Source organism: Neovison vison, chromosome X (genome assembly GCF_020171115.1).
Source record: "Neovison vison isolate M4711 chromosome X, ASM_NN_V1, whole genome shotgun sequence".
NCBI lineage: Eukaryota > Metazoa > Chordata > Mammalia > Carnivora > Mustelidae > Neogale > Neogale vison.
In genome coordinates, this window is record NC_058105.1 from 15979995 (window position 1) to 16003223 (window position 23229).

Sequence of the window (23229 nt, forward strand, 5' to 3'; positions counted from 1 at the left end):
ATGAGCAGTTTTTGTTTTGTTTTGTTTTTCCACTATATAAGTAACCTATATTCATTGTTGAAAATCCCAACAGAAATACATGGTCAGCGGGAGCCTTCATGGCTCAGTCTGTTAAGTGTCTGCCTTCAGCTCAGGTCATGATCCCAGGGTCCTGGGAGGGAGCCCCGTATCAGGCTCTCTGCTCAGCGGGAAGCCTGCTTCTCCCTCTCCCTCTGCCACCACCCTCCCCCACCCCAGCCACCTTGGCTCACACCGTGTGTGCGTGCGCCGGTACTCGCTATCGCTCTCAAATAAATAAATAAAAATCTAAAAAAGAAAAAAAGAAACACAAGGTCAGTTCCATACTCTTCAGAAAAAAAGTTTCATACTCTTCAGACATAACCATTGCTGAGAATCACTGATCTGTTAGCAGCAAACAGAAATGACACCAACAAGATGGAGTGACATTTACCACTAAAATGGAGTGACATTCCCTGATGTAAGGAATCAGTGTGTAAGAAAGCACATTAGGCATGGGCAGGAACCATTTTTCTTAAAATTTAAAGCAATTTTGAAATCACCCTGAATTCCATGCCTCAATTATTCCCCTGCATGCCTTTCAGTTATACAGTCTGACCTGTACTTTTTCCGGAAAGAACAGTGGAAATAATCTAGTCAATCCCTTTATTTTACAGATAAGAAAATTGACTCTACAAAAGGGAAGTGACTTGCCCAGGGTCAAGAATCTATCTAATCAGTGGCAGACTGTGGCTACGTCCTAAACTGACATCCCTAGCCACAGGTACGTGACGTGACGTGACGTGACGTGACGGGGCGGGGCGGGGGGGACGGGACACCACCAGACAGGATGTACCATGACCACTTTTTAGAAACTTATTTTTGTAAAAAGGACCTAGACTTAACCAGACTTCTAACACACAGCTCAGAAGCGTCACTATGAGGTAGAGATCCCAACGTTGACACAGATGGGTGAGCTTTTAAGAAAAATAGAGACCTTTGCCCCGCCCACTCTCAGCTTTCACCTGCAAGAAATAAACCAGGACAGACCCTCACTTTCCAATGCCATGGCTGTTTGAAAGCCTAGATATTCTCCCCCACAATCCTGCTGTCTACTGTCTAGTTCTGCAGGCTCCCTGGGACACAGACAAACGCCAAGAGAGACGGGGCTCCTGAGGACACAGCCATGCCTCCAGGCAACTGCAGGCCGATTTAAATCACATCTTGGTCTAGTTAGGCTAGTCAGCCTCCAAAGGTCATACTCTACCCTCCCCCCCTTCCTTTTGCAAATTGGCATCTTTATAATAAAGCACCTTCTGTCACATCCACCCCCTCATGTCACAGCCTTATTGGAATGCTGCCAGTTCACTTTCTCTCCCCCCCCCCCATGACGTCCCCAGCCTCCAGCTATCTGGGCTCTGTGTCTCCCCCCCACCGCCTTTGGTTAACTGATGCTCTAAGGGCTGGCATCAGGAATGGGGAGACCCAGCTCAGGGGGTAGAAGAGACAGGCGTGGCTGAAGCACAGGGCTCCTGTGGGGAAATGATGCGGAATAAGTTTTATACTCACGGCATGAAGCAGATCCCAGTGGGCCTAGGATGGCATCCATAGACGTGGGGAGTCTTTGAAAGCTTGGGTGGGGAAAGGGGTCGATATGATGAAACGAGCCGTTTTTAGAAAGTCAGCAATCAGTGGGGGAAGGGTAGGAATTTGGGAGGCACTGGGGAGACCACAGTGGTCAAAGCTCAAAAGGCCAGGCAAGACCCAGCTTCAAGTGATGGCAGCGGAAATTGCGTTAAAGGAACATATGTAAAAGACATTTCAAAGGGATGATGGACAGGTCTTAGAAGAAATGGAAGGACAAGGTCAAAGCTGAATAGTGCCTGGCTTTCAACCCTGGGTGACTGAAAGCTGGGAAATGTGGAAGAGGGGATAGATTTGGGGCTATAGGGTCTTCCTGACGTGCTTACTATGAGCTGATGGCAGGACAGACAGCCAAGTGGAGATGCCCTGTAGTCAGCTACAGGTGCCTGGGTAAGAAGCTGAAGATGGAGAGGCATCTGTGTGGGAAGAATATTGGAAGCCATAAAGGAGTTGACCAAGGGAGCAGATTTGGAAGACAGGGAAAGAATACAGAAGAGACAGCTTCTGGAAGGAAGGAGTATTAACAGTTCCAAACGTAGTCAAGGGCCATGAGAATAAACATGAGTAAACTGGCCCAAGTAGCTATATAGTGAATTCTAAGACCTTGAAAAATCATATTTACTTTCCTCGCTAGTACTGTTCCTCACTTGTACCAACATAAATGGTTTCAGTCTTTTGTTCATTAGCATTTAAGTCCAGAGCTTGGCTCTTGGTACTAAGTTTACTGAACTATTCAACCTACAGGGCAGGACATAGATAATGAGAGAACAAATGCCATTAATGACAGGTATTTTCAGGCAAACACTGTTTAAGAAATGGCACTCCATTTCTCCTCCCAATGTCGGACACATCAGCACGAAAATCTTCATACACATTTTCTCTGGTTAAGACCCCAGCGAGTGAGTGGGGTGGGGGCAGGGGGCATCTCCATTTCTCCTCTGAAATCCACCTCTCCCAACCTAACTAAGCAAGAAGAAATAAAAGCTACCTGGTATGGCAGGGGTCGGGGGTCGGGGAGACTGGGCGATGGGAAGGGAATGAAAAAGGTACCATTCGGTAAGGCCCAGGCTGATGCATAAAACAGGGCAAAGGAGGTTCTGGAGCCTTCCAGGCTTCTACAAAACCACTCTGCCTCCACACAGGTTATGGATTTGAAGAAATGAAACGGTTACTGTGGCGTATCTTGAACACCTTTCTTTTCCTTATAAGAAAAACATGTATCAGGAGATTGCTAAAGTGAAAGTGGCAGATCAGATTCTGGAAGCCAATAGCTGGGCGAAGACTAGCCCATTGCTTTTTCAGGCCTACAGGTCTTTCTAGAGGGTGGACTCAGCCCGGAGGACAGGCCCTCGACTCCGCCCCCAACAAAGAGCCCCTATCACCATGATCTCCACCAGCTCCACACACCGTCCTAGGTAAGGGCAGAACCTGGGGAACATCAAAACCCAAACCATTTCACAAACGAGAGCACCACAATATTCACCTAGAAACAGTCAGGAAAAAAAATAAATAAATAAAACTAGTAACTCTGGCAGTAATAATTTTCATTCATTGAGTGCTCGCTCAACTATAAATAAGAGCATGATAATTCTGTCTAAAAAACATGGCTCCAGCACGTACATCATAATGAGAAAATACCAGTGGGAAGTTATTAAAAGGAAAGCTCTCCCATGACTGGAGGTAAAGCAAAGTGGCTCATTTACTGAAGACTTGAATACAGACAGACCCGGGTTACTATTCGGCTGCATTATAAGCAAGCTCTGGCCCCGGGTTTCTCTGAGTTAGGCTGGTTGGGAAGAGAAATGGAGTTATGTGCTCTACAGTCATTGGCACATTGCCCTGTACATAGGCTAATTTACTCAAGAAATGTCAGCTGCCATTATTAGAAAGCGACTGTATTACTGTCCACGACTATAAGAAAGTAGTTATAAAGGCCAATCATATCTGTAAAAAGCACTTTCTTCCAGACTCAGATTTGAACATTGCTATTTCTTCCTTAAAGGGGAGTCTTTACAGTGGCAAAAATAATAATAACCCACATCAGGAGGACCAAGGTTAGAGAGAGGAATCATGGGAGTTCTCCTATCTTGTGGACCTGGACGTCCCCCAACCTTTTAATGCTTCTGATGACACCCCATGATATAAGACGAGGGCTCTGCTAGGAAACACGGAGAACGCCTTCAGTAAGAGCAGGGATACAAACCCCCTTTGTTTCTTGGGTTTTATACTATGCCAAGCTGGAGAATTTATCCTTTATCCTACTTTTCTTGATGAATGCTGTTCCTAAGGATTCTTGGGCCAAGAAGCTCTATAAATCGAATCAGGGCTATGTCACATATTTCTAATAACACTAAAAGCATGCAACATGTAGGGCCACTGGCAAGCACATATTACAAACAGAATTCTGCATTCTTGTGCTTACATTAGGCGTTCACACATATATTCTATTGTACTGAGCCCAGGAAAACACTTCTAACCCAACCAGTTGGATCACCAACTGTATCCAAAAGTGTAAGCTACCGAACTGGCTTTCAATTCAAACAAGAATGGGATGCTTTCATATTTTGCTCCAAGGCCAGGGGTTATCAACCCATCGACTCTGAACTATATGATAACCTTTCATGCACAAATGAGTCCATTATGGTGTTAATTTTAAACAGAACTTCAAGAGAAAAGAGCCTCCTTAGCAAATAGTTTCTAGGACATGAACGTCATATCTTAAGAAAGAATATACACTAACACTGCTAACAGGAATATAGTCAAGCCACATATGTCCTTTTATATTTTTAAGTAGCCACATTTAAAAAAAAAACAGAAATAGGTGAAAGTGATAGTATATTTTACTTAACCCAATATACGAAGAGTATGATTGCTTAAACTTATAATCGACCCAAAAATTGTTAATGAGATATTTTATATATCTTTGTACTGAGTCTTCAAAACCAAGTATTTAATTTACACTTACAGCACATCTTGATTCAGACTAGCCACTGTTCAAGGGCTCGACTGCCATATGTGCCCAGAGGGTACTGTACTGAATGTGTAAATATGGCCGATCTAAAACGTTAATGGTGGGGCACCTGGAGGGCTCAGTCGGTTAAACATCCGACTCTTCATTTCAGCTCAAGTCAAGATCTCAGGGTCATGAGATCGAGCCCCGGTTGGGCATGGAGACTGCTCAAGGTTCTCTCTCTCTCTCTCCCTCTGTCTCTCCTCTCCCTCTCTCTCTCTCCCTCTCTAAAATGTGTGTGGTGTGTGTGTGTGTGTGTGTGTGTGTGTGTAATAAATGAATTAAAAAGACTAAAAAATAATAAAACATGAATGGTATGTTTGAAAATCTATGCCTACCCTCACTGCCACCTCAGTCCTTCACCCTCCTTACTGGAGCCCTGAGAGTGTCCCCACCCCTCCCCTGGACCACTAGCCATCAGGAGTTGTGAGGAAGAGGGGAAGGATGTGTTTTTAACACATTGGGGAAACCCAAATCCATTTCCCCATAGAAACAATAACAAACACAATAGCTCCCTGGTTAAGCGACATTAAGGGTTAAAAAGGCTTTCCTGAGAAGGAAGATCTGGGAACCTAATCACCCTTTAGAACATTGTATCCTGGAGAGAGTGTGTTCTGACCTTCCAGAACACACACAAAGGGACTGCCTGGATCTCTCATTTATGCTTTCTGCAAAAGGGAACTGGAGGCCAGTTTACAAAGAGGTTTTCACTGAAGGACTTAAATCAGCGGGGTCCTGTCTTCAGACCAGTCATACAGAGGGTCCCCCATATGGAGGGTCCTTGAATCCCGCTCTTCTCTGGGAAGCAGCCATGTCTGAGCACTCTGGGAAACTAAGAGCTCTGTCCCAGAAACGGTTCTAATTATCTTCCTGAAGCACAAGCAACCTGAGGAGGACAGGATTTGCCCTTTCCTTCCCTGTGCCCTGCCCTTCTGCCATCCCTCCCACCCCAATCCCAACCTCAAGGCGGAGAGCTCTCAAGTGGTCAGCACTAATGCAAAACTAGGCAATTTCTCCCACAGCTTCTGGGTTCCCTCCCACCTTTCCTTCATCCCCTCCCCCCAGGTGATTATTTGGAATAATCACCAAATAAGCACACAGACAAACCCGGCGCCATTGCTCTTCAACTGTCTTCTGTTTCTTCATCCCAGGAAAAATGTACACACTCTAACTTGGAGGATTCAGAGCCCTTTCGTGATCCAGTCACAGCTCGTTATAATCCTGACTGGAGAAACTGATTCTCGCCATAGCTTGCCTACCCGCCTTCCTCACCTCCAAGCTGTTGGCTAAGAGTCCACTGTTCTTGACCCACCCCATCCCTCATTCACATTCTCCAGTCACCTTTTGTCCAAGGACCATCCTCATGACTCTTGATGACTTAGGACCATGACTTTTCCCCTTCTGCCGCCCCTCCCCCTGGCCAGATCTTTCAGGCCTAGATCACAGGCCCCTAGACAGTGCTAACAATCCACTGTCAGACTTCTCTTTTGGAAGCACCATTTTGATCCTATGACCCCAGTGGTGATAAAAGTCAGACCACCGTTACCTGCAGGGGAGGAAGGGATTGCAGGAAGCAGCAAGAAGCTTCTTCGGTGGGTGATGGAAACGTTCTGTAGCTGGGCCTGGGGCGGTGCTTCCACGAATGGAGAAAGGTTTAAAACTGTATCAGGTCGTTAAGATTGATGTATCTCAGGATATAAGTTATACTCCAGCCAACAAAAGAAACAAGGATGCACATACATCGGTCTTGTCAAAGACACAATTTTCCCCAATTATAAACCTGAACCTAAGTGAAAACACTAGCTGTAATCAACAATAAACACGTCAAACCGTTAATAGTGATCACTCTCTTTAGGAAGAATAGCAGAAACCGTAGTGGGGACTGGGGAGCTGTCTCACTTATGTACTACTTGAAGTCTTTTTCTCCCATTTCTTGAGTACCTGCCAAAATCTAGGCACTCCCCGCGGAGCTCGGGGCACAAAGAGAAAGAAGTTCAAATATGGGGCCTTAAGGAGCTCACATTAGCGAAGCCAGCGTGAGCACTGAGAATCACCATATGACATGCTGATTGCCACAGTGGAGGTCTGCACAGTGTTGGGGGACCACAGTGGAAGCTGTTACGCCCTTTGGAGTAGACGTGGGGCAGAGGGGCAGGGTGACTCTGGAGAATACAGAATGAAGACCAAGAATGTACAGAATGTCAGGCCAAGTTTGTCCCAGGCAGAGGGAACAACAAGAGGCAGAGTGAGTCTGGAGAAGACAGCCGGCCGACTTTGTCACTGTGGCTGGAGCCTGAGGTCCAGGAGAAGGCACAGCTAGGAAGTTAAGCCAGATCATGAAGGCCTTGGAGAAGTCCAGATTCTACTCCGAAATGTACTGGGGACCCACTAAAGGATTTTAGTAGGGGGATGACTTTATTTTACTTTTATTATGAGAATGACCAATTTAGTGGCAAGGAGGGGGAGAAATCGGTAGGGAGCAAGGCCAGAAGTAGGGAGACCAGCTGAGTGGCTCTCCACTCAGTGGGGAGTCGGTTCGTCCCTTTCCCTCCGCCCCCCACCCCGCTCGTGTTAGCATACTCTCGCTGAGAAATATATAAAATCTTTTAAAAAAGAGAAATTCTTTCCAGTAAACTACATTTAATTCATAGGTTGGACAAAAGTCTGTAAGCATTTACTTCACATGTATGTATATATAGCTGATATATCATTATATTAGTTTCAGGTATACAACGTATTGATTTCATATTTGTATATACTACGAAATGGTCACCACAATAATTCTGGTTAACACCCATCACCATACACAGTTACAAAATTTTCTTTTTCCTTGTGGTAAGAACTTTCAAGATTTACTCTCTAAACGACTTTCAAATGTGCAATACAGTATTATTAACTATAATCACCATGCCATATATTACATCCCCATGACTTATTTATTTTATAACCAGAAGTCCGTACCTTTTGACCCCTTCACCCATTTTACCCACCTCCCAACTCCTACCTCTGACAACCACTGATCTGTTTTCTGTATCTATGAGCTTGGTTTTTGTTTGTTTGTTTGTTTTGGCTTCCACATATAAGTGAGATCACACGGTATTTGTGTTTCTCTGCCTGACTTATTTCACTGAACATAATCCATGTCTTGCAAATGGCAAGATTTCCTTCTTTTGTATAGCTGAATAATACATGTATCACTATCTCTTTATCCTTCATCCATTGATGGACACTTAGGCTACTTCCATTTCTTCAGTTATTATAAAAAATGCTGCAATAAACCTAGGGGACTGGGAGTGCAGGTGTCTTTTGAGTCATTGTTTTTATTGTCTACAGATAAATACCCAGAAGCCGATCATAGGGTATTTCTATTTTTAATTTCTTGAAGAACCTCCATACTGTTTTCCGGAGCGGCTGCACAGTCTGCATTCCCACCCACAGCGCACAAGGTTCCCTTTTCTCCACATCCCTGCCAACACTTGTTATCTTTTGTCTTTTTGATAACAGTCATTAACACATGGGAGGTGATATCTCACTGTGGTTTTGATTTGCGTTTCCCTGATGCTGAAGGATATTGAGCATCTTTTCATGTACCTGTTGGCCATCTGGATGTCTTCTTTGGAGAAACATCAATTCAGATCCTCTGCCCATTTTTTAAGGATTTTATTTATTAATTGACAGAGGAAGAGTACAAGAGAGCACAAGCAGGAGGAGCAGCAGAAGGAAGAGGGTGAAGCGGGCCACCACTGAGCCGGAAGCCTGATACTATGGGACCCTGGGATGATGACTTAAGCCAAAGGCAGACGCTTAACTGACTGAGCCACCCACGTACCCCTCCTCTGCCCATTTTTAACTCAGATGATTGGTTTTTTGCTATTGAGTTGGATGAGTTCTTTATAGATGTTGGACATTAATGCCTTATCTCAATATATGATTGGCAAATATTTTCTCCCCATTCAGAAGGTTGCCTTTTCACTTTGTGAAAAGCTCCTCTCCCCTTATTTCAAAATGCCCACCACCACATGCTTGCAATGGCCAATGACAGCTGAAAAGGAAGCAAGGTCCGGGGAGACACAGTTGATCATAGAAGTTGGTGCACCCCCTTCGTGGCATTTTGAGATTCGAGTGCACCTTCTTGTCTCGGGTTGCTCTCACAGGCCCTGTTGCTACCAGTTCACCCAAAAGTACTTCCTTAGCTTCCAACCACAGTGAAAGGCTCCCCTCTAAGTCACTCTTTTGTCCAAATAAGGACCATCACATATAGTGGGTGGGGCAGGGGGGCAGGCATAGGAAAACGGGATGCCTTAGTTAAAATACCAACACATGTTTGGAACACAGATCAATTAAAAAGCATTAAATTTACTTCCTAAATCTGTAAGCCAAACTGCTGCCTTTGCTGACACATGTGGACTCGGGCATGCAGATACCAGGGAACAAACCAGTAAGCAAAACAAGCTAGCTACAGGATGTGAAAAAGCAACACTCCAGGGGAAATTTCACTTTTTCAAGTGCTCTGTGTTTTCAGATTACAGACTTGGGATAGTTCTTTGAAACATGTCTTCCTACTTATAAAAAAAACAAAACAAACAAACAACTGCCCACTATTTATACATGTGTTTCAGCTATTTCTAGAAAAGTGACTCAGTCTGATGTTCAAAAAGCATTTCCTTCAACAAAAAAGAAATCATTTTAAGAAAGTAGTTTCAAACATCAAACTATTCTGAATATGTATTATATCCCCTAGTCTCATGGCTCAACTTTCTTCACTGAATAAAAGGAAATTATGATTCATAGCAAAACAAAACATACAAGACAGCAGAACCTCAGCCAAAACTATTAAGAACCAGTAAGCAAAACAAGCCCCACTTTTTAAAAACCATGTATTAGTCTTATATGATTACACTAGAAACGTCAAATATTAAATGGGGATTTTCATCCAAGCTGTGTACACTAAAGATACCATTTTATAAAAGTAGTGTTAACACTCGTGACACTGTGTATTAAACTTGCCGACAAAGCAGTGCTTGAAACAGATGTAGCACAAAATGCTTGCATTCCATATGCTTTTTATGCAGTCCCCCAATCAAACCTCATTCCATCCCTGCCAGCCAACTGCAAGTAACAGGTATGACTAATTTTTTAAAAAGAGCACACAGCCATTCTAGGGGATGTGCAGTAAGAAGCTACTGAGTCCCAGGTGAAACACTATATTCATGTACTCAACAGTATACATGGGGGGAAAATGCGAGCCACTGTAACTTTTCACAAGATTTACTGTCAGAGCCTGTAAGTGGATATACTGGGAATAGTTCCACGCCTATTAGGAAAAAAAACCTCCCAACCAAATGCACAACTCCTGCCTGTTACACCACCAAAAGAACTGAATCTTATGGTAGGAAAAAAAATTCTCTCTGCAGTGTTTGGAGCTGTATATAACCAACACCTGAGAAATAAGCGGTTATTTTGAGAAGAGATAATCAATGGTCCTCCAACTGTAAAGCGACTGGGAAATACCAGTACACAGTGTTCTGCAGAAAAATCAGCTACCGATAAAACCCTATAATGGAACATCCCTTGGCTGACCGGGGCCCAGGCTATTAATGAAGAGTGAGGTTTTGAGTAGGAACTCAGATGCCCGCTGACAATCAAAGAACTTTTTGGTAATCTGTGTGACAGAAAACAGACCTTTCTGGCTCCCAGCTATTAGCTAATGAAAGACTCAACTAAATTTTAAGAAAAATTCACCAGATGTTCTAAAATTTCAGGCCTTCCCAAATGCCTAGATCCTAAAAGCCAAAGAACAAATAGTTACCACATGCTGAGGGGTTGGGGGAAGGCAGGAGGGAGTGGTTAAGGAGACTCAGAAAAAGAAAATGCTACTAAAGATGCCTTTCTTTAGTGATTCAGGTACACACAGCAACGTGACAGAAACATCTGTGAGATCATTAACCATGAACCATTTTCTAGCACATGGAGTTATCATGTGAGATGAAAATGAAAAACCTGAGCGAACCTTGGAAAAGTATCAAGCCTAAATAAGAAGGCAACTAATGATGGGTAATTAAAAGCATTACACAAAGTGCCTTCCCATACCTGACCTATGGGAGAAAACAGGATCAAATTTAACTTGGAAGGACTTTTTTTTTTTCCTTAAGGGGAAAAAATGTGATCTATAAAATGGCAGGATAAAATGAGCTAACAGATGAAACTTCCACTAAAAACAAGATCCAACTTTTCCCCTCTGTTCCCAGAACTATCTGGAGCCTCCAAAATACCATGGATAAGTTACGCAGCCGCTAAAAATTTTAAGTATGAAGACTATGTGGCAAGCCGGAATAATTCATGGGACAAAATAGGTGGGGAAAGTAAGAACAAAAGTAATATGTATATGGTGGTTAAGATGCATGATGGTTGTTAAGGGGGAAGGGGTGAGACTTTCCTTTTCCTTTAAAAAGATTCTGTAAATATTGTCATGAAATGTTTCTAGAGCAAAAGCGTTCAATAAGTTATCCTTTCAAGGAAAAAAAAAGCCACACTGCTTTGTGGCTTATCCTTTTTACTACTTCAAATTAAGGAGAATTTCCAATGGCCACACTACAGATGGTGGGTTCTTATCTGCATTAGTACTCAAAGGGTGTAGACTTTCAGACTTAGGACGGACAAACATCTGCTTTTCTCTATGGAAGAAAAATGGTCACACCCTTTTGGGAAACTGACATTTTTTAAAAGCTTATGGCATTTTGAAAGTTGTCTACTCGCTGCAGTTTTTAATATAGATAAATGGAAAACTGAAAACAAAGCTTCCAAACCAGAGGAGTCTGGAGGGAACCCACTAATCGAACTGTTAACCCAAACTAGGAGTTAACAAGATTAAAAAGCCTCCCTTTGGTTTTATTTCTGAAGGCACACTCTCTGGCCAACTACTCGGTTTGGTAGGTTCCGTTCTTTAAAACACTTCCCTCGCCTGAAAACGGATTACAACACATCCAGACTGCTGTTCTCCAGCACTACTAAGATAATTCTGAGAAAGGAGGCGTCTAGCAAAAGACGTCAAGGATTATGGTAATAATACATTTTTGAAATTTCAACATGCAAGCAGGAGTCTTATGCAGGTTGATTTCAAAGTCTGCGTTCTAGTTTATCGGGCCACTGCAGGCAAGGCAGTTCTTTATCTGCTCGCTATTCAGAACATAAATTAACCACCCCATGGAGGTTAAATCCTCCCTACTTTTCGCCTGTAGGTCAGAGTGCCGTGGATCAAATCATCGAATTTGACTACTGCAGCCTCGCGCAGTCGAGTCCTCGCCACCCCTTCCCTCTCTTCTTCGCCCAGGACAAACCCCTCCGTGGCTAACAGCAACCTAATTTAGGATGTGAATAGGTAGGCCAGGTCCCTAAAAAGCTCGGGCCCCCTGTGAGTTCCGATCAGCACGTCTCCGCCCTGGCCCGTCCAGGCTCCAGCGGAGTCCGCAAAGAAACACTAACAGTAGCAGAGGTGCCTACAGGCGGGCGGGAGCGGACCGATCGGGGCGGCGGGGGGGGGGGGGATTGAAAAGATAAGTTTCTCCGGGTCTGGGGCTGGGGAGGCTCGCTCCGGGGGCAGATCGGCCATCGGGCGGGGTGGGGTAGAGTCCACAGACATGCACAGGCTCCGTCTCCTATCCGAGGGCCGGTGGCTGGCTCTGCCACGCTCTCAGCAGGAAGGGGAGGGCAGCAGGAGGAAGAGCGGGAGGCGCGATGCGGGAGGCGAGGGGAGGGGAGGAGGGGAGGAGGAGGAGGCGAGGAGGAGGAGGCAGGGCCAGAGGAGGAGCCGGCGCCGGGAGAGCCCGCGCGCCTGGCCCGCAGCACCTCTGGGCGGAGTCGCTCGGCCCGCCCGGCCCGTCGGCAGCCGCCACCGCCAACACCGCCGCCGCCGCCGCCGCCGCCGCCGCCGCCGCGCCCGGTGCGCCCCGAGGGGGCGGGCCCACCCCGCGGCCTCCCTCCGGGTCTCGGGCCCTCCTTCCCCTTCCCTCCCTCCCCTCCCTCCCTTCCATCTCAGCAGCGCCCTCAGTCTCCCTCTCTGGCTCATACAAAAGCAAAATGTCCGCCATGTTCCGAGGCCGCTGCGGACGGCGCCGCCACCGGCTCGGCGGCCCCCCCCCTCCAGCCGTTTGCCCTGCGGCCGCCCCTCCCGCGTCCCCCGGCCCCGGCCCCGGGCGCCGCCGCTGCTCCGCCAGCCCTCCGCGCGCCCCCGCCCGGCCCGCGCGCCCCGCGGGGCACCGCAGCACCGCCTCGGGCGGGGGCAGGGGGCGGCAGCCCCGGGCGCCTGGCTCCCACTTCCCGCCCGCCCACGCCCTCGATGGCCCCTTTACCTTGATGCAGTACGGAGGTTCGTCGTAGGTGACCAGCATGTACCTGTCTCCGCGGCTGGCCGGGTCCCGGGCGCGCAGCTGCGTGACGAGGGATGACGGAGGGGGCCGCGAAGGGAAGGAGGGAGGAGGGGGCGATACGAACGTTGCAGAAGCACCTAGATCCACCACCACCCCCATCCCTCAGGAGCTCTCCCCAGCTCTCCCCTCCCCTCCCTTTACCTTCAAGAATAACTCCACAGCGCCTTTGGCAATGTCCAAATAGGAGGTGCCCAAGTCAGTGCGCTGGTTCATAGAGGCGGACGTGTCTATGAGGAACAGCAGGATGGGCATCTTCCCCCGCACCCCTGGCTCCGCTGCCCACTCTCCTGACCCTCTTGCCCTCACTGCCGCGGACTACCACCCGAACCCTCAACTCTCGCAGAGCCAGGGTGCAGGGAGCAAGAGGAAAAGGGGGAGACGGGACGGGACGGATGGAACTGCTCCTGGCCTCCTCTTTCTGCAGCCCCACCTCCTCTCCCTCCAAGGGAACTTGAAAGTGTGAGCGTGTGTAGCCCTCGGGGCCCTCCCCCTTCCCCTCCCCTGCCACCACTACTGCCGCCGCCGCCGCAGGGACTACTGCCCAAGCATCCGTCCACGCTCACTCAAGCGCTCGCCCCAGACTGAGAGCTGTCTCTGTTCACCCACACACAACTTCTGTCCGCTCACCTACCATGGGCACCATGTGACCAGAACCCACGCCATTGGCTGCCAATTATGTGGTATTTGCATATTCATTAGATGACAGGGCAAGGGGAGGGACTTGGGCGAACCCTGGGAGTTGAAGTTTGAACCCAGGCAGGGGGTAAAGGGGGAAATGTTAAGGACCCTCCTTTAAAGGACTTGAAAGCTGTCAGGATACTTGGGTGGTTTGAAGGGATTTTCGCTGGCTCTTCAGAGATGACGATTCGAAAGGGAGAGTGAATTTGAGCAACAGTTGCTCAGCACTACAGAAGCAGATGCTTGGACAGGCTGCCCAGAAGACGCTCTAACTGCAATCGATCAATCCTGCCAGTGGCTAAGACCAAAACATTTCAGAAGCACAAACTTCTTTCCTGGCAAGTCCTACTCGCATTCCTTTCAATGCCTCCCCACTCTTGATCCGTATTTGTAAGGCGGTTGCTGGCCTTGCGTTCCACGTATATCCACTCAGAAAGAAAACTAAAGCTTAAACACAGTTACCTAAACCGGCCTTTTGAATGCACAAGCTTCTTCGGTTTCACGGAGGTTTTTTAAGTATTGCCCTGCCAGTGATAATTCCACCCATGCTTGCGTCTGCACAGCCTTTACACATGGGAGGTTTGCCAACCTACATTGTGATTCAGTTCACGTTTATTGAGCACCTATGAAGTGCCAGGTACCTACATTAGCTTTATTTAATCTTTGAAACAATTATGGTAGATGGCATTATATTAGATTTTCAATAAGGGAAAGTGCAGCTTGCCGGAATTAGGGCAACAATGAGGAATATTTTCTTTTAAAAGGGGATGGGGCGCCTGGGGGATCAGTCAGTTAAGCATCTTCCTTTGGCTCAGGTCAGGATCTCAGGGTCCTGGGACCCAGCCCCCCCACTTCCGCACTGGGCTCTCTGCTAGGTGGGGAGTCTGTTTCTCCCTCTCCCTCTGCCTCTCCCCCCTGCTTGTGTGCTCACTCTCTCTCAAATGAATAAATAAAAATCTTTTAAAAAATAAAATAAGGGTGCTTGGGTGGCTCAAATGGTTAAGTGTCTGCCTGTGACTCAGGTCAGGATCCCAGGGTCCTGGGATTGAGCCCCGCAATGGGCTCCCTGCTCAGCAAGGAGGGGAGCCTGCTTCTCCCTCTCCCTCTGCCATCCGGCCCCAACCCCCACTTGTGTTCTCTGGCTCTATCTCTCTGTCAAATAAATAAATAAAATATTTTTTAAAATGAATATTCTCAGGTCTGGTTCTGTGGAGAGGCTCAGGAGGGGCCAACCACGCTTGGCTGTCTACTTCACGTAACACAACTTTTAAATATGGAGGTGTGATTCCCAGCAGTGTGTTGTAAACAACGTGGAACACTTGATCTTCCATGAGCTTACCATTTCATATGTTCTTTGTAGTATATATAGTGTGTGTACACACACACACATACATATACCTATGTATACACTCAATAACATTTTCAGAAAAATAAGATTTTAGAAGAAGCCACGTGGCAGTATTTGAACCAGGGACAAACAAGCAATGCAAGTAAAAAGTGCAACAGAGACAATGGTCCAGTGGTCTAGAAGTTCAGAAGGTTTCATGCATAGGGCACAGAGGCAGAAGGGCGGGATTCCGGGTTGGAAGGAATAGTGTGAACAAAAATTCAGCCAGTGATAGTAATATGCTTGGGCATTTCAGGCCAGTGTGGTGGGATACCTCCAGTGGGAATTAAAGAGGAAATCAGGATGAAAAGGGCACTAGAAGTTTCCATTTCCATTCTGACACAAATACGGTTGGACAAGGGCAGTGTCTACATGAGCCAGGGAACTAAAAGCACAGCCCCGGCTGGGGCATCGTAACAAATTACCACAGAGTCAGCAGCTCAGAACAACATGTGTGTTTATTACCTGACACTGGCCATGACTCTGGGATCTCTGCTCAATCTCAAAGAGCACAATCAAGATGTGGGCCAGGCTGGGTTTTCATCTGGAGATTTGACTGGGAAAGAATCTGCTTCTAAACTCAGTCAGAAGGAGGGTCTTGGGGGTCATCTATGAATTCTGCCTAACATTAGATGGGGGGGTTATTATCTAGAAACAAACACTGCCTAGCTCACAGTTTTGGTTAGAGTCAACTCCAAGTAATAATATGCCACTTTCAGCCCATGAAATCAATGCATGGGATTGACTGGTTGCTTAGACTATGCTTTGGTTGAAGAATACAAGATTCTCCATTAAGGGGGTGCCTGACCATCCGACTGTTGATTTCAGTTCATGTTCTCAGCGTGGTGAGATAGAGCCCTGAGCCAGGGTCTGTGCTCAGTGGAGAGTCTGCTCAAAGCTCTCTGTCCCTCTCCCTCTGTCCCTCCCCTACTCACATACACACATTCTCTCTCTCTCTCTAAAGCAAATAATAAGTCTTTTAAAACAATATTTCCTATTAGGAGTTTATATCATATATATAATGTATTTTGTATTATACAGCTTAATATATTTTATAATAAATTGATATAATATATAAATGTCATTTGTGAATTGAGGCATATCATACTCCTTATCTATGATACCACGTTTCACCAGATACCACCTTATACCAGTTAGAATGGCTAAAATTAACAAGACAGGAAACAACAAATGTTGGCGAGGATGTGGAGAAAGGGGAATTCTCTTACACTGTTGGTGGGAATGCAACAGTATGGGAAAACAGTATGGAGGTTACTCAAGAAGTCAAAAATAGAGCTACCCTACGGCCCAGCGATTGCACTACTGGGTATTTACCCCAAAGATACAAATGTAGCGAAAAGTAGGGACACATGCACCCCTACGTTCAGAGCAGCAATGTCCACAATAGCCAAACTGTGGAAGGAGCCTAGATGCCCTTCAACAGATGAATGGATAAAGAAGATGAGGTACATATACACAATGGAATATTACTCAGCCATCGGAAATGAATACCCAACTTTTGCATCGGCATGGATGGGACTGGAGGAGATTATGCTGAGTGAAATAAGTCAAGCAGAGAAAGACAGTTATATGGTTTCACTCCTATGTGGAATAAAAGAAATAGCACAGGGGATCATAGGGGAAGGGAGGGAAACTTGAATGGGAAGAAATCAGAGGCGGAGACAAACCATGAGAGACACTTGACTCTGGAAAACAAACTGAGGGTTACAGAAGGGGGAGGTGGGTGGGTGGATGGGGTAGTTGGGTGATGGGCATTAAGGAGGGCATGTGATGTGATGAGCACTGAGTGTTATATGCAACTGATGAACCACTGAACACTGTATCTGAATGAATTTAAATTTAAATTTTTAAAAAAGAAAAAAATTTTTAAAGTTAAAAAATAAAAAGATTTCCTATAGAAGTTTATATCCTATATATAATATATTTATATATAGCATATAAATAATATATATAATGCTATATATAATATATTTTATATTATATAATATATAATATGCTATATATAATATATTTTATATTATACATTTTAATATGTTTTATAATATATTTTATAATATACTGATATAATATATAAATATCATTTATTAATTGGGGCATATCACACTCCTTATTTATACATTTGTATCTATATGAAAACAGTTATCTATAGTAATAAATATAATAAATAAATTTAATTATAAATATTTATATTATTTATAATTATATATATTTATATTTATATTATTATATTATATTATATTATATATAATAGGTAGGTAGATAGACAGAGCTATGTCCCAGTTCACCAATGGCATTTTGAGATGACACACAAAAATCTTTTTGCTTTCCCCCCAACTTTTCTACAATGAGTGTACCCTACTTGTACCATCAGGCAAGAGATTACGTTACAAAATGACATACAGTTTGTATGAAGTGGGCGTGGGGATGGGGTACCCGGGTGACAGGTACTGAGGATTACAGGTGATGTGATGAGCACTGGGTGTTATATGCAAATAATGAATCATTGAACACTGCAGGAGAAACTAATGATGTACTTACTATATGTTGGCTAACTGAACATAATAATAAAAAATAAATAAAATTTTTTTTTAAATGACATACAAACGCTTCACAAACAATCCCCCCAGGAGGATTAGCCTTCAGCATGAAACCTCTCTTCCTACTCCCTGGAGGAAAATAACCGCCGTGTCCTGTTTGAGCCGGCGTAGACACCTTTATCGCATTTCTTTGGCACACATCAACCCTAAATCCCGCCGCACAAGCCCTTTCTCCCGTTTTTTCCTCTCCGGACCATCAGCCCACTCAGGTTATAGGTTAATGTGTGCCTTGGCTTTGCCTCCTTCTGGAATGTCAAGTCCTGGGGAGCAGCCAGAGCCTAGAACCAATGACAGGTATAGAGCACAGGCTCAGCAAATGGTTGTTGAAAGAAATTACTGGCTGTCCCTTCTTTTGTTGTCTTTGTAGGCCTGAGTTACCAGCCTCTGCCTGCTACCCTCCACTGAAGCAGGACAGCTCCCTGTCCCTTTGGGGTTTGGGCACCAGTGAGCCCTTTTTGGGCAAAGCCCTTGAGCTGATGATCCTCACCCTGCCTGAAAACCAATCAACCAATCAACCAACAACCCTGCCAGAAAACCAACCAACCCAAAACCCTGCAGCTTCCCTGTGGTTCTACTCAAGCTTCCTTCTGCAATGATTCTTCCTTGAGCCACTGCTCACTCTCTGCTTCCCTCAGTCAAATCCAGTCTCAGGCCCACTTCTGCCGCCAGGCCTCTGGCCAGGTAACAGGATGCTTTGTTCATGGCGGCCCTGTGACCTGCACTAACCATCCTGTCTTCTTTTGGCTTTTCTCATGTTTTTGAACTCGCTAGCTCTTGAAAATAGTTTCCGCTTCCCTCTTCATGTCTCTGCCCTTTATCTGCTTTTCATTCACCAGAAGCCTCTAAATCAATTCACTTTAATGGCTCACCATACTCCCCCCGTTCCAGACCTTTCTACCTCATGTCTGGGGTTACCAGACAGCTCTTGGATAAAATTTCCTCCAAACACTGCCCTCCTGGCCTTCACTCCCTCCACACCAACTGTTAGCACGCTTTGTCCCATGTTTATATTTCCTAGCATTGGCCGTGGTATGGCGATGCAGTCCACCTTTGTTTAGAGATATCTGGTCTGACTTCTCGCTTTCCAAAGATTTGTTACCTCTTGCCTTTAAGCCGGCCCTAATCACCTTGGCATCTTGACAAAAAGACCTTGCTTAACCTGATTACACCCCGTTCCTGAGTTCTGCTGGTCATGGCTCAGAGGGGAGTAAGATCTGTCGGGCTGCTCCCATTCCTGCTTCCTCCTTGGCTGGACCATGCAGTCTGCTTTCTCTCCCCGGCACTCTTTGGAAACTGCCCCAAAGTCCCCAGGGGCCAGCTCCTGGCCAGATCTAATGGTCTGTTCTATATTTTCCTTTGTCCACTATGGAGCTATCTGTCACCTGCCTTTCTGAGCTCCCTCTCCCGGGCCAGCATTTCTTTCATCACCTGCCACTTCTATCAGGGTCTTCCTTACCCCTTGGATGATTTGCTTTCAAACTCTTGAGACTCCTAAACTCACTGGCTGTCTCAGTCTGCGGCTACCTCTTTTCCCTCCCCCCATAGCCCCACAGAAGACTTGGCTATTTCCCCTGTTGGTGCTCATGCATTCTTTCTTTTTTCCAAATATTTCTTGGTCATGCATGGTATATGACAGGTAACAAGAATCCTTTGGTGAACAAGGGAAATGGTCTATTGCACGAGCTCAGAGCTTAGATCTGGGGGTTCGAATCCCAGCTCTGCTGTTGGCTAGCTCTGTGACCCTGGGCAAGCTACTTGACCTCTCTCTGCCTCAGCTTCGTTGTCTGGAAAATGGTAATAAGAGTTGTGCTTCGTATGACTGTTACAAGGAGCAAATGAATGAATATCTGTAGAGAGTTTCTAGAAGGGCTTAACACAGGGTAAGCTCTAGGTAGGTGTTAAACCAAAGCAACAACAGGTAGAGTCCATGCACATGCAGAGGACATTCTAGTGGGGAAAATGATCAGAAGAGTGGATGTAGTGTTTAGGAAGTTCTGGGAGAGAGGCAAAGCTTGGTGTCATGGGCCCATGCGAAGGCACATTCGCTCTAGAGGGCATGGGGAGGTCAGGGGGACACAGAGAGAAGGCTTCCTGAGGAGCTGACTTTGAAGCTGACACACAAGAAACAAAATAGCTTGGAGGAGGGTGGGTGAAGGTGAGGCATGGTACAAGGAGGCTAGGGAGAGTGTTCTCGTCAGGGAACGGTGAGGTGAGCAAGATGGCGAGTGACATTAAAAGAGCCCCAGTAGGAAAAAAAAAAAAGCGGGGGGGGAGTTGTGTATTAAAGGGGAAGGAGGGAGGGAAAGCAGGATGGAGACAGTTGTGGCTGGAGATGGGCCTGCAGACGTGAGCAAGAGCCAGAATGCGTGGGGTCTGGTGGAGCCTGGTAGGTCCTGCGGGGGGAGTCGGACTTTCATTCTGGGAGCAGTGAGGCACCACTGAAGGATTGCATTTGGGTATCATCGTTCTGTCTTCAGCTTGAAGGATGGGTCAGATGAGGTCAAACATGGAATCCAGGAGGCAAATTAGAGGTCTCATTCTTTATTCTAGCTGGGTCATGCTAACAAGGCTGTGAGGGGAAGCGCATGCGTTCCAGGGACCCTTAGGTGGTAGGATAATCAGGTCTTATCCCTTGATTGAATGTGAGGGTGAGGAAGAGAAAGGAGCAGAGGAGGACCAGTGTTGTCGCTTGAGCACTAGGGCCACTGTGGGGCCACACAGTGAGACTGGGCATGAAGGAAGAGAGGCATACTTGGGGGAGGGGGGGAGGTTCAGGCAATAAATGTTTATTAAACATCTACTACGCACCGGGCATTGCTCCAGAAGCTAGACAGACATCGGTGGACAAGAAAGGCCAAAATCCCTGCCCTCAGGAATGGAAAATAAATAAACAAGCGCATATCTAGTGCACGAGACCAACGCTGTGGAGAAAATAAGGGAGGGACACCCGAGTCTAAGTAGGAGGCAAGCTGGCCTAGGAAAGTATAAAAATAAGCCTCCGAGGGAGGAGACACTGTCCCACTCTGGCAGCTTTGGGGGGAATACATCAAAGTTGTGGGCGCTTCATTTCGTAAGCCGTAACGACGTGGCAGGCAAGGTGCTTGGTGCTTTGCACACCTCACCTCAGGCCAGAAGTCCTGCGAGGGGAGGCCTATTCAAAGCATGGTGCCGGGGTAGGAAACCACAGGCCCTCATCTGGGCAGCTGTTGGAGCCCAGAGCCCGAGCACTCCTTCCCTACTCTGCAGGGACAAGAGGGGATGAGAGGGGATGAGCAGAGAGCCGGAGAGAGGAAGGTGTGAGCCGTCCACCTGCCCCGGGCAGCACCAGTGGCCTGGAGACTGGCCGCTCACCCCCGAAAGCCTGGCCTGTGAGAACCCATCCTATGAGGTCGTGGCTTTGCTGTGATCAGCCTCCTGCTGCCTGCTGATTTCCCCGGGGCCCCAGGAACCTTCTTTGTGAAAAACCTGATGGCAGGAGGGCAGTGAGGTAAGCCAGGGGCGTCTGTGAGCCAGGCCTCTGCCAATCCAGGCCAGCGGGTGGCCTGGCGCAGGGGCCTAGCACAGTCCTTGTCAGCAGCTCCCTTCTGCCCTGGGCTCAGACGCAGCAAGTCGGACGGACATTTATAGACCCGGTAACTCTGAGAGGTGGCGGAAGCTAAAAGTAAAAATAGCTGGTGATGAAATTCGGCCCAGGGCAGCCCCAGACAAGCTCCCCAGCGGGTTTTGCCACTTGGGTAACTTCCTGTCACAGTCAGGGCATTAGGAGCCTCTGGGGTTGAGGTCCTGGGATCTTCTGTGGTGTTCCCCTCCTTCCATCTCACCGCCCTGGGGCCACCACCCCATTCCCCCATCGTATGGAACCTCAGTCAGAAACTCGCAAGGCCAGAGCATCCCCAGCCACGGGGAGCCCAAGCCCAACAGCAGGGAAGCCAGCCCCACCCCCCCACCCATGCCCCCAGCAATGCGGAGCCCTCCCCCTCTGCCCTTCCTCATATCCCCCAAGCCACTGAGTCCCAGGGAGCTTTTACTTTATAGACATTACTCGGGTTCATCTCCCTCCTTATCCCTCCATTTGGGCCCTTGGCATCTAAGGAGCCAATACTACTGGCATACCTTTAGTTTCCTTTTTGACCTCTTGGGGAGGAATTAAGGCAGTAACAAATTCTTCAACAGCTTACACCAGCCATATCCACTTAAAGAAACTGCCTCTTTTCCTGCTAAAGCAGAGATGTCATCATTTTTGCCTTCTCATCATAACACTTTTTTTTAAAGATTTTATTTATTTATCTGACAGACAGAGATGACAAGTAGGCAGAGAGGCAGGCAGAGAGAGAGAGGAGGAAGCAGGCTCCCCGCTGAGCGGAGAGCCCGATGCGGGGCTTGATCCCAGGACCCTGGTATCATGACCCGAGCTGAAGCCAGAGGCTTTAACCCACTGAGCCACCCAGGTGCCCCATAACACTTTTTTTAAAGATTTTATTTATTTATTTGGGAGAGAGTGAGTGAGAGAGAGCGAACACGAGAGTGGAGAACAGCAGGCAGAGGGAGAGGGAGAAGCTGACTCCCCCGCTGCTAAGCAGGGAGCACAACACGGGGGTTCGATCCCAGGACCCCAGGATTATGACCTGGGCTGAAGGCAGACACTTAACTGATTGAGCCACCCAGACGACCCCCACAATTTTTTTTAAATCAACAATATCTAAACCATGTTAGAACATATTCCTTAAAATGCACCAGTAGTAGGACAGTATTTGTACTTAGATGGAGGGAGAAGTCCTACAGCCACTTTGTTTGTCTTAAATCACTTAATTTTTCACAAATATATTAACTAGATTTCCCATTTTCCCTCCTACTACTGGGGACGGAAGAACTCTTGACAACCGAGCTGCGCTACCCCCTTCGGAAGTCACTTACCTGGTGCTTAGTTCACCAGATACTTATTGAGGCCGGCTCCGCGGGGCACTCTGCTGGCTGCCTGGGGCAAACAGATGAACAGGACATGGTTCCTGCCTTGGTAAGTGGCTACTCCATGGGGGAGGCTGGTCACACAAGCAGACACTTTCAGCGCAAGGTGGTAAATGCTAAGCTACGGGGAGAGTAGCATAGGATTCTCTGCGAGCATGGAAGGGTAGGGGGTGGCCAGCCAGTTACCATGGAAAACCTCCTGGAGGACGTGATATCCATTATGCAAAAAAGAGGCAGTTGTATCCCGGGATAAAGGACTAGTACGAGTCAGGGTCTGAGGTCTTGAAACAGATTAATGGGCATGATGGCCCTTGACGTGGCCGGTGCACCCATCCCACAGCTGCTGTGACCATGGGCTGCTAAAGGCTCTCAGCCTCTCTCCCTTCTCTGGAAAATTACCCTGAGGGGTGAGAGCAACGTTGGCCCGGAGGTTAGGCACCGTGCCACGTGGGCAGCCTTCCCACCTCCCCTCCTCCAACCTGCAGCCAATGACGGACGGACACG

General features: G+C 47.0%; 1 protein-coding gene across 8 annotated transcripts in view; it reads right to left on the reverse strand.

Moving 5' to 3' along the window:
- Nucleotides 1-13727, reverse strand: part of INTS6L (integrator complex subunit 6 like) — a 53808-nt gene extending 40081 nt beyond the window's left edge. For 2 of the 8 annotated variants that reach the window (XM_044234275.1, XM_044234276.1), the window contains exons 1-2: nucleotides 13219-13540; nucleotides 13000-13077 (exon numbers count right to left, since the gene is read on the reverse strand). In XM_044234275.1, coding sequence (XP_044090210.1) covers nucleotides 13000-13077; nucleotides 13219-13329 — 189 coding nt within the window. In that variant the 5' untranslated portion in view covers nucleotides 13330-13540. Of the gene's footprint in view, nucleotides 1-12999; nucleotides 13078-13218; nucleotides 13552-13640; nucleotides 13681-13708 lie in introns of those variants that run through there. The other 6 variants (XM_044234273.1, XM_044234271.1, XM_044234270.1 and 3 more) reach the window with 6 other exon arrangements.
- Nucleotides 13728-23229: the final 9502 nt, after the last annotated feature.